This window comes from Ovis aries, chromosome 2, assembly GCF_016772045.2.
Source record: "Ovis aries strain OAR_USU_Benz2616 breed Rambouillet chromosome 2, ARS-UI_Ramb_v3.0, whole genome shotgun sequence".
NCBI classification, from domain to species: Eukaryota; Metazoa; Chordata; class Mammalia; order Artiodactyla; family Bovidae; genus Ovis; species Ovis aries.
The window spans coordinates 65,870,004-65,882,080 of record NC_056055.1 but is presented as its reverse complement, the minus strand read 5'-3'; the positions used below and the strand labels follow the sequence as shown (position 1 = coordinate 65,882,080).

Genomic DNA, 12,077 nt, shown 5'->3' with positions numbered 1-12,077 from the left:
AGCAACTCTTCTTGAGCTCTACCTTCAAAATATATCTTAGGACCAATATTGTATGATTCTACATGTATGTGGTATCTAGAACAGGCAAATTCATAAAGATATAAAGTTGAATCATGGTTAGCAGGGACTGAAGAGAGAGAATAAAGAGGAGTCAGTGTTTAATGCATATAGAGCTTCAGTTTAGAATGATGAAAAGTTCTGAGGATAGATGGTGGTGATGATTATACAACAATGTAAATGTGTTTCACACAGTGAACTATATACTTAAAAATATTAAAATAGTAAATGTTATGTATATTTTACCACATATGCATATATTTGAATCTACTGCTTTTTACTACTTTTTTTACTACCATCCTAATTTGAAATACTGTCATCTCTCACCTGCATTATGGTAACAGTCTACTGAAACATCTACCTGCCTTTAATCTTGCCCCCATGTCAGTCAGATCTCTACATACAACAGCAGAGTGATGTTTTAAACCATTAGGGAGATGCTGTAACTTGCCAGATCAAAACTCTATTAGAATAAACTCCAACTCTAAGATCGAGCTTGTCATCAAAGATCTGGGTCTTTGTTCTTGCTTTCACTCTTCCCAGAATGCTCTTCTCAGAGCTGGCTCCCTCACTTCATTCAATTTTTTGCTTACACATTACACCATCTTAGAGGCCATTCCTGATCACCTAATCTAAACTTTCCTCCTGACACACATATGCGCATGCATGCAGGAACATGTACTCATGAGAAACACATATATACCTTCCTCTGTTTTATTTTTCTTAATGGCTTTCTTACTACATGTATTTGCCTATTTATTTATTAATTTGTTTGCCCCTCTTGACTTGGCTCAATGAATTATCTACTGCTGCTTTTCTGGACCTTAATCATGCCTGGTACATAATAAGAGTTCAAGAAATATTTGTTTTCTAAAGGCATGATGGGGAAAGCTTTGCACATTAAATCTGAAGTTTAGAAAACTGCAAATGAAAGTGTGCTCTTCAGCCACTCACATCCAGAAAGATTCTCCTTTCAAAACAAAGAAGTCCTTCAGTAACCAATGACAACACTTCAGGAAGTACTGCTGACAGCAGGAATGAGTGGGGGAGGGGAGAGCTGAGATAATGAATGCCAGAGCGCGGAGAGAAGCCTCAGATGCTGGTGCTTGTAGTGTGTCATCATTCATAGTTGTCATGTTGATGAGAAAGGGCTTAAAAGTCTCTTGAGAAAGATTTACTTAATGGTTAAGGAAAATATTCTGCAGAAGATTGTCATTTATGTGAGAAAATAGACTCGTGGAAAGATTCCTGTGGTATGTAGGTCATCCCTAAGTGATGAGGAGGAATGATACCTTAATCAGGAAAATGCTGAGTGTGTTCAGACATCCTTGGAGTCATCCTAGGCATAAAAGGTGGTGATAGTATTACTCTGGTATCTTGGTGGAGGGTCTCATCTTCAGGAGGCTAAATTAGGGCTTCCTAAATTTGAGTTCTCCTGTTGTATTAAAGATTTCTTAAACTTTCGAAGAAGGAAATTAAGATGTAATTCTTAGAATAGTTATATAATACAAATTTATTTTTAATAAGAAGCAAACTATTGTTAATTATAAAGAAAAAAGAGTGTTCAGATTAGAGAGCAGAATTGCATTAACAGTTTATATTCTTACTTCTGCTGTTTCCTATTTTAAATAGGTCAACTTTTCCCCCTTATTTCTCAGTCAGTCCTCTTCTGGAGACTTCCGGGTTCTTAGTGGGCACTTTGCTTTGCTGCTAACTGAATGGACAGCTCAAGGTCTTTCTTTACTTCCAGAAGTCTTACTCCTTAAGCTCTGAGGTCCTTGTTGTTCCTTCCTTGTTTTGTGGGGTAAATGCAGTGAAAAGGGAAGTAGAGCTAATGACTCATGAGTCTGATATGGAGGGTGATGTACAATCTGTGTTTGTCTGAGACAGAGCGGGCCCCGGGACATGGAACTTTCAACGATAAATCTAAGAAAGTCCCTGGAAAACTGAATAAGTTGGCCATCCTCCCACTATCAAGTTCAGGGATAGAACTGGTAGAAGAGCTAACTCATAGCATCATTCACTACAACTTGTGGCACATTCTTGGTCCTGAGCCTTTTAACTTCTTGTGACTTTAGGGATCTCCTCTGGGCATCTTTAACCCTCTTTTTCTCATTGAACTATTTGCATTGAATGGAAGCCTATGGATTTCTTAAAGCCTCAAATACAGTCCCCAAAACAAGGAGGAAAATTATGTTTATAAATTATGATGAATGAAATGACTACTTGCCTCTCCCTACCCCCATTCTGTTCCAGCGACTATCATTTAGCCTAACCAAGGGGCTTGGCCTCTACCCCAGATCTGAGGTCTAGTCTTATTTGTGGACTTGAAGCCTTTCAGGAGTCTCAAGCCAGCTTCTCTGACCTGTCTTTCAGCTTGGAAGCTGGATCTGTGCTTATTCCCTCCTTTGTGGCCTAGACCCCTGACGGGGACTCCACTTGTCAACATGTGTGCATGTCACTACCTGCCTCGATATGCTTGCAAGGGTCTAGTGTCACATGAATGGCATGAGGCGTGCACCTGGTGTCCTGGCTTCTCCAGAACCCCTGACGCCACAAGTCTTGGCCTGCTCTCCAACTCTCTGCTGGGCTCTGCTCCTTATGGAGGCCCAGCCACGGCCCACAAACCTCCTCTGCAGGGCCATCCCTGCAGATAGCACCTCTGGGAGCTTTGGAGAAAGGTGCACCTCCAAATTAAAAAAGGGTGCCTTCTCTGGAATGGCCAAGTAGAAAAGAGTATCTTTCCTCAGGCAGCTGATACGGTACAGGGTTTGGCACACACAGCCCTGGCTAGGTTTTAGCTCCTGCTGGCACCTCCCATAGTTAAGAATACAATTTACACAACTACATGCCTAGCTCTCTTCACAACACTAATGAATATATCTGGCCCAGCTGCCATCAGGACCTGACACAATGGCATGCTTTGTGTGTCTGGACAAATTTGGTCTCATTACTAAGCACTGAACTTGACCCTGCATTTGCTCTTTGTCTATCCTCCTTCCATCTCCTTCAGCTTTCAGGTTATTCCTATTTAGGTTCCTTCTTAACCTGCTGGTGTAAAAAAAAAAGTAATCCTATAGCCTATGAAAACCTAAATAGATAACATTAATTAGATAAGATTTCCTTTTCTATCAAATATTATAATAAAATTCAATTTCAGTATAACAACCACCCATTGGCAATAGTGCTTTTTTACTTTTGATCTCTGCTGGTTTCTGGATGGATTTTCTAGTCTTTTCTACTCTTTTTTCCCCCCAAAGATGGTTATCTTTGGGTAATCCTGTGCTGTCTCTTTCCAAAGACTATTGAAGTTTCTTAGATAGAAGAGAGTTTTCTAATATAATTTTGACTTCAGGCCTACATCACAATTTATTATTCCAGACTTCTCTGTGAAAAAGATGAAGGTATGAAATTTGACTGTTAAAACAGTAGTAAAAGATGGTAAAGTAGTAAAAGGTAGAACCAGAAAACAAACTATAGGAAAGACAAGTTATGGTCTGACAGGTCTGGCATCCCAGTCCTGGGGAGGAAGGTGGTGACAGCAAGCACAATCCATTCTGGATGATGCAGAGAAAAGACAAGAGATGAGAAAAGCCATTTGGATCTGTTGAATTGTGTTACACTGAACTTCTGAAAACTTACTGAGCCAAAGAAAATCTTTTATTATTTGGAATGGCAGGCTTTGAAAGTTCAATCAATTAAAGCCAAGTTTCCCTGATGGAACACACAGTTACCATAAAACCTGAATCTGCCATGAAGCTATGTGTTACTTTGTGAACACAAAATGAATGTATTTTGTGAGGAAGGAGAGTAGATTGTTTATTTATCTCTATTATATTTAAATGCAAGCCATTTAGTGATTTCAGGAGCATCATTGTTTTTACAATGCTACCTTCTATAGTTATATGGGTACATAATAAATATTGCATAGAACACATAAGTGCTTAGATAATTTTAGTATAACCATAGGCTAAGTATACATGGTACCTATAAATACACACATATATCTAAATATGTAGGTATCTAGAGACAGTGAATAAATACATACATAAAATTAAGAGACATAATTAAAGTTTCATCAAGATGGTTAGACATTATGCTTTAGTTTAGAGACTGCCAGTTCCCTTGAAATGCCTTTGCACAGCCAGATCTATGCTAAGATCAAAAACCGTTTTCTTTTCTTTTAGCCACCCAAAATAGCTTAATAAGTGGAAAAAATTTCTCCAGGGTGCTTTCTCTCCTTAGAGCATTGTGTAAAGGATATAGAAAAAAGTTTGGAAAGAAAGGCTTATCTGCATTTTTAAACTCCAGATGGGGTTGGATATTTCACACGTAAAGAGTGAGCTTGAGTCCACTAACTGTGTAATCACTTCTTGAGCCTCCAGTCATCCCCCTCTAGGTGACTTCCTCTAATTCTAACCATTAGCCACGTAGAAATAATGGTCTGCATTTGAAATTTCCTCACTTTTATTTGCTATGAGGCATGAGTAGACAGCAGTAGACTTACTTGTGTTTATCTTCTGGAGTGAAATATGCTTTTCCAGTTGTCTCCTAAGCTTCACCTCTGCTCCATACTTTCCAGTGGTCCCATTGTCGGCCAGAATGAAGTGGGAATGCATACTGTTGAGAACAGTGAGCTTGCTCATGGGATTGGACATGGTCTGATACGGCCGGACCACCTGTAGAATTTCAAAAGGAAGGGGCAGAAGTCAGAGAAAAGAGTACTACATATGAAAAGGAGAATCAGACAGACAGGAAAGAGAGAGAGGGAAGTGAGATAAATTCTTAGGGACAGTGAAAGAATAGTCTATATCCTCTTTTTAATATTGTTTCAGGTAGAAGCAAGATTTATAGTAAATGTTCTATTCAAAGCATGATTATGCTTAAAGGATTACGGATTTATTTAATTTTTGGATTTATACAGAAAGAGTTTGTGATTTTATTGTTCTCAAAAACTGGCATGTGAATGTCTGTTTCATTTTGAAGTTGATTGTTTATACATGCTGATGAACCAAAAATAATTTTTAGGTTTATTTTGTTTCTATGTTTCTTCTCTCTATCGTGTCCACACTCTAACAGGCACAGAAGAGCAGCCATGATTCAGGAGTATAGTGGAGGGTTAGGGATGGCGAGTAGGGAATTGAGTAGGAGTGACTGCTCTCATTCAGCAATCTGAAGGTCTATTATTTAAAAATCTACACTGTTTTTATTAGACACCTTAAGTGGAAATGCTGAATGTAAGAATAACTGTCCCATGAGATGAATATAAATCAGGTTTAAAATGTTCATCTCTGTTGTAGTTTTTGGTTTTGTTATCTTAATTTCATGGTGAATTATACTACCTAAAACAGAACAATGCTTAGTATGGTCTTTTAGACTTTTGATCTAAAAAGAAAAACAAAACCTATTGTGAACTAGTTGCTTTATACATTATCTATCCTCCTTGAAACAATCATGCAAGGTAGATGCTGTCATGTTTATTGTGTATATGAGGAAACAGAGATGGAGATGACATAGGTTTTACAAGAGTTTGCTACACACAGAACCAGAATTCACATCCAGGTCTGCCTGATTCCAAAATCCATGGTTATTCATTCCCCTTTCCCAAACTGTTTAGACACAATGGAAACGAAATGATGTATTAGAATATTTAGGTAAAAACTTCACTCAAGACTATGAAAAGGGACATTCAACAAACTCATTGTTATACAAACTCCGTACAGTTATCTCTGTACTGAATCACTGAAATTGACAAGACAGAAATAAATGCGAAGGGGCTTTTATTTCTGTGCCTTTATGCAGTATATACATTAATTATAGAGTTGAGATGCTCTTATTCATTTTTGGTATGAAATAACTCATCAGGAAAATCTCTAGTAAGATTGAGTAGTTTGATAAAGGAATTACAAAGTGATTTAATAAAGACAGCGTTAGTAGAAAAGATCTCATAAAAGTCATATTTTACACCTTGATGCTGATTCAAAACCCCACATTTCTATGTGCCTGGCACACGGAATCTACTCAATGAATAGTGAATGAATTAATTTAAATGAAACTTGAGACAGTTGAAAATTAAAAACTCTCTCATCTGAATTGTTTGGGAATTGATCTAATCTAAATTTAAAATGGGTAATTCTGAGCTTTTGAAATACCCTTCAGTCTTTTAAAATATGTCTTTATTTGTAAATATAGCATAATTTAACATTAATTCATGGCTTCATTCTTGTTGGCTCTCATTGATAAAGGAAGCCCATAAATTTGTGATTATTGTTTCTAGTAATCGCATGGAGCAGTATTCAATTACTCTTTTGTCTAGATGAGTGAATGAGAGTCCCCTCACCCCTGAATTACAGAGAGAGTGGCTGGCTAACCCCATCCTGAGTTCTTTATCACTGAAAGAGTAGGTCACTTGTGATTAAAATTTCCATTTTGTTGTTACTTGTTTTTGATCATAAAACATTCATTCTACTGCAGAGTGCAAGTTAATAAATATTAATGCTTTGTTGAAAAAGACTTAGCAGAAGACTTTCTCCTATTCTTAAAGTGCCTATGCATCGTACTTTTGGACAAAAGAAAACACTTGAGGTTACTGTTGTCTCTTTCCTAACAGCAGTTCCCCAAGGCTCCATGCCAAAAAGGAGGGAACCCCAAAGCAGTTCTGTGAGGGGCATGTAGATTTTCTAGAGGTTAATGATGGTGAACCCTAGACACGTTCTAGTGGAGATACAGGGCATGTTTTCTAATTCTTGGGAACCTAATTAAAGATCATAAGTGAAACTGACATTTTCAAATGAATCAGTTCAGTTCAGTCGCTCAGTCATGTCTGACTCTTTGCAACCCCATGAACTGCAGCATGCCAGGCCTCCCTGTCCATCACCAACTCCAGGAGTTCACTCAGACTCACGTCCAGTGAGTCAGTGATGCCATCCAGCCATCTCATCCTCTGTTGTCCCCTTTTCCTCCTACCCCCAATCCCTCCCAGCATCAGAGTCTTTTCCAATGAGTCAACTCTTCACATGAGGTGGCCAAAGTACTGGAGCTTCAGCTTTAGCATCATTCCTTCCAAAGAACACCCAGGGCTGATCTCCTTCAGAATGGACTGGTTGGATCTCCTTGCAGTCCAAGGGACTCTCAAGAGTCTTCTCCAACACCACAGTTCAAAAGCATCAATTCTTCGGCACTCAGCTTTCTTCACAGTCCAACTCTCACATCCATACATGACCACAGGAAAAACCATAGCCTTGACTAGACGGACCTTGGTCGGCAAAGTAATGTCTCTGCTTTTGAATATGCTATCTAGGTTGGTCATAACTTTTCTTCCAAGGAGTAAGCGTCTTTTAATTTCATGGCTGCAGTCACCATCTGCAGTGATTTTGGAGGCCCCCAAAATAAAGTCTGACACTGTTTCCACTGTTTCCCATCTATTTCCCATGAAGTGATGGGACCGGATGCCATGATCTTCGTTTTCTGAATGTTGAGCTTTAAGCCCACTTTTTCAGTCTCCTCTTTCACTTTCATCAAGAGGCTTTTTAGTTCCTCTTCACTTTCTGCCATAAGGGTGGTGTCATCTGCATATCTGAGGTTATTGATATTTCTCCCAGCAGTCTTGATTCCAGCTGGTGTTTCTTCCAGTCCAGCGTTTCTCATGATGTACTCTGCATATAAGTTAAATAAGCAGGGTGACAATATACAGCCTTGACGTACTCCTTTTCCTATTTGGAACCAGTCTGTTGTTCCATGTCCAGTTCTAACTGTTGCTTCCTGACCTGCATACAGATTTCTCAAGAGGCAGGTCAAGTGCTCTGCTATTCCCATGTCTTTCAGAATTTTCCACAGTTTATTGTGATCCACACAGTCAAAGGCTTTGGCATAGTCAATAAAGCAGAAATAGATGTTTTTCTGGAACTCTCTTGCTTTTGCCATGATCCAGCGGATGTTGGCAATTTGATCTCTGGTTCCTCTGCCTTTTCTAAAACCAGCTTGAACATCTGGAAGTTCACGGTTCACATCTTGTTGAAGCCTGGCTTGGAGAATTTTGAGCATTACTTTACTAGCATGTGAGATGAGTACAACTGTGCAGTATTTTGAGCATTCTTTGGCATTGCTTTTCTTTGGGATTGGAATGAAAACTGACCTTTTCCAGTCCTGTGGCCACTGCTGAGTTTCTCAAATTTGCTGGCATATTGAGTGCAGCACTTTCACAGCATCATCTTTCAGGATTTGAAATAGCTCCATTGGAATTCCATCACCTTCACTAGCTTTGTTTGTAGTGATGCTTTCTAAGGCCCACTTGACTTCACATTCCAGGATGTCTGGCTCTAGATGAGTGATCACACCATCATGATTATCTGAGTCGTGAAGGTCTTTTTTGTACAGTTGTTCTGTGTATTCTTGCCACCTCTTCTTAATATCTTCTGCTTCCGTTAGGTCCATACCATTTCTGTCCTTTATCCAGTCCATCTTTGCATGAAATGTTCCCTTGGTATCTCTAATTTTCTTGAAGAGATCTCTAGTCTTTCCCATTCTGTTGTTTTCCTCTATTTCTTTGCATTGATCACTGAAGAAGGCTTTCTTATCTCTCCTTGCTATTCTTTGGAACTGTGCATTCAGATGCTTATATCTTTCCTTTTCTCCTTTGCTTTTCACTTCTCTTCTTTTCACAGCTATTTGTAAGACCTCCCCAGACAACCATTTTGCTTTTTTGTATTTCTTTTCCATGGGGATGGTCTTGATCCCTGTCTCCTGTACAATGTCACGAACCTCCATCCATAGTTCATCAGGCACTCTATCCATCAGATCTAGACCCTTAAATCTATTTCTCACTTCCACTGTATAATCATAAGGGATTTGATTTAGGTCATACCTGAATGGTCTAGCAGTTTTCCCGACTTTCTTCAATTTAAGTCTGAATTTGGCAATAAGGACTTCATGATCTGAGTCACAGTCAGCTCCCGGTCTTATTTTTGCTAACTGTATAGAGCTTCTCCATCTTTGGCTGCAAAGAATATAATCAATCTGATTTCAGTGTTGACCATCTGGTGATGTCCATGTGTAGCGTCTTCTCTTGTGTTGTTGGAAGAGGGTGTTTGCTATGACCAGTGCATTTTCTTGGCAAAACTCTATTAGTCTTTGCCCTGCTTCATTCCGTATTCCAAGGCCAAATTTGCCTGTTACCCCAGGTGTTTCTTGACTTCCTACTTTTGTATTCCAGTCCCCTATAATCAAAAGGACATCTTTTTTGGGTGTTAGTTCTACAAGGTCTTGTAGGTCTTCATAGAACCATTCAGCTTCAGAATGTGGTCCACTGGAGAAGGGAATGGCAAACCACTTCAGTATTCTTGCCTTGAGAACACCATGAACAGTATGAAAAGGCAAAATAATAGGATACTGAATGAGGAACTCTCCAGGTCAGTAGGTGTCCAATATGCTACTGGAGATCAGTGGAGAAATAACTCCAGAAAGAAAGAAGGGATGAAGCCAAAGCAAAAACAGTACCCAGCTGTGGATGTGACTGGTGATAGAAACAAAGTCTGATGCTGTAAAGAGCAATATTGCATAGGAACCTGGAATGTCAGGTCCATGAATCAAGGCAAATTGGAAGTGGTCAAACAAGAGATGACAAGAGTGAACGTCGACATTCTAGGAATCAGCAAACTAAAATGGACTGGAATGGGTGAATTTAACTCAGGTGACCATTATATCTACTACTGTGGGCAGGAATCCCTCAGAAGAAATGGAGTAGCCATCATGGTCAGCAAAAGAGTCTGAAATGCAGTACTTGGATGCAATCTCAAAAATGACAGAATGATCTCCGTTTGTTTCCAAGGCAAACCATTCAATATCACCGTAATCCAAGTCTATGCCCCAACCAGTACTGCTGAAGAAGCTGAAGTTGAATGGTTCAAATGAATAAAGGAGTGAAAATGCTTCTGGGCCAACTTGACATTATTACCATGATCTGAGATTAAAAGAACATAATTAAATCATCTGACTATGTTCTATATACTTCCCTGGTGGCTCAGACAGTAAAAGCGTCTGCCTACAATGCGGAAGACCCAGGTTCGATTCCTGGGTTGGGAAGATCCCCTGGAGAAGGAAATGGCAGTCCACTCCGGTATTCTTGCCTGGAAAATCCCATGGACAGAGGAGCCTTGCAGGCTACAGTCCATGGGGTCGCAAAAAGTCAGACATGACTGAGCAGCTTCACTCTGATATTCTACATATCTGTTTCCCCTACCACAATATTCCAAGGACACTGGTACTTCAGTCTTCAGAGTTTTTACTTTCTTTGCTTGTGAAACATGGTGCATCAGCTGTTTAGAAATATTAAACATCTAAATTAGTTATGATAGGAGGGTCAAGTTTACAGTGTCACTCATGAATTTTAATTTCTTCATTTTACTGCTCCTGTTTCTTTGAATCTTATGTTAAGATAACTTAAAGGTGGTTATATTTTGGCAAAGATTTCTTTCTGCTGAATAATAGAGGGTATAAATCAAAAAAGTAAGTTAAATGTCCTAAATTATTTTCTAGTCATCACTGGAGGAAGGTATGTTGACTCCTAGAACAATCATGAACATTTAGAGCATGGAAATTTATTTGAATCCCAGTTCTGTCAACAGTGTGTGAATATGAATCTCACATTTTTAATCTGTAAAAGGGAAATGATAAAACTGCTTACCTCATGGGGATTAGATAAGATTATAGTGTAACTGGCAAGTACAGTTACTGTAAGTAACTGGCACTATGCCTGGTAGATTTTTAGGCAATCTACAAATGTGAATTCCCTGTCAAGTTGGGCTTTATTTTACCAACTATAAACTGATTTTCCAGTTGCAAACTAGTGACCAAAATGAAATGATGGGAGACAAATCATTGATTTCTCTTTAACACAGGTATTTAAGCTAATCAATATAAGCAAAGAAAACAAATTAGTAATCAGTTGCTTAAAATATGCAAGTGTTTTTTTCTTTTTATGTCCTCGTAGGTCATTTAAGCAGAGAAGGCAATGGCACCCCACTCCAGCGCTCTTGCTTGGAAAATCCCATGGACGGAGGAGCCTGGTGGGCTGTAGTCTACCGGGTTGCAAAGAGTCAGACACGACTGAGCGACTTCACTTTCACTTTTCACTCTCATGCATTGGAGAAGGAAATGGCAACCCACTCCAGTGTTCTTGCCTGGAGAATCCCAAGGACAGAAGAGCCTGGTGAGCTGCCATCTCTGGGGTCGCACAGAGTCGGACACGACTGAAGTGACCTAGCAGCAGGTCATTTAAGATGGTGATATTCTGGAAATGTTTGCTGATTAAATGCAGAGTTGGAAATAACTTCCTAAATACTTCAGAGGAATGCACTTGGGTCCAACTTTTCTACAAAATCTACTTAATATTCCTCATAACAAACATACCAGCAGTCTATTTTTGTTCAACTTACAATTTGCATATCTACAAAAGATATGCTGATCTTCCTGTTATGTTTTTCAAGTAGAAAAAAATAATGTCTTTGTAGCACATGAATACAAATGAATTTTCCCTCTGACAAAATTCTGGAGGTAATGCATCATTTGTATTGTTAAGAGTTCATAAAAAGAGGATGTTTTTGGAAACGTGTGTATGGGCATGTGCATGTGTGTATGGCAGAACAACTGTGACCTGTAGGTGTACAGATTGCTCCAGCACATTTCTCAGCCAGTGTTTCCTGGGAGAATCAAACTCTAATGTTCTGCAGTATTGATTGTGCATAACAGATCATATTCTCTCCTTAGAATACAGGATGGTACACGTTATATACCACCCTTGAGAGAACTGAGGAGAGAATCACTCAAATAATATTCTGTGTTTTGCATTTCAAATGAGGAATCTGTGTCTAGAAGGGTGAAGGTGTCTGAAAGGTCTACATATCAAGTGATCTTCATGACTGGTAATGACATTGGTATCTATACATAGAAGGGAAATCTGCACAGAAATGGATTTTTGATACTTAGTATATCATTCATTAATCTATTGTACACCACTTTGTATT

General features: G+C 39.0%; 1 protein-coding gene across 11 annotated transcripts in view; it reads right to left on the bottom strand.

Annotated features, from left to right (window-relative positions):
- Positions 1 to 12,077, bottom strand: part of TRPM3 (transient receptor potential cation channel subfamily M member 3) — a 599,217-nt gene that overhangs the window by 258,164 nt on the left and 328,976 nt on the right. For all 11 annotated transcript variants that reach the window (XM_042243350.1, XM_042243355.1, XM_042243351.1 and 8 more), the window contains exon 6: positions 4,565 to 4,736. In XM_042243350.1, the coding sequence (XP_042099284.1) occupies positions 4,565 to 4,736 (172 nt within the window). The remainder of the gene's footprint in view (positions 1 to 4,564; positions 4,737 to 12,077) is intronic.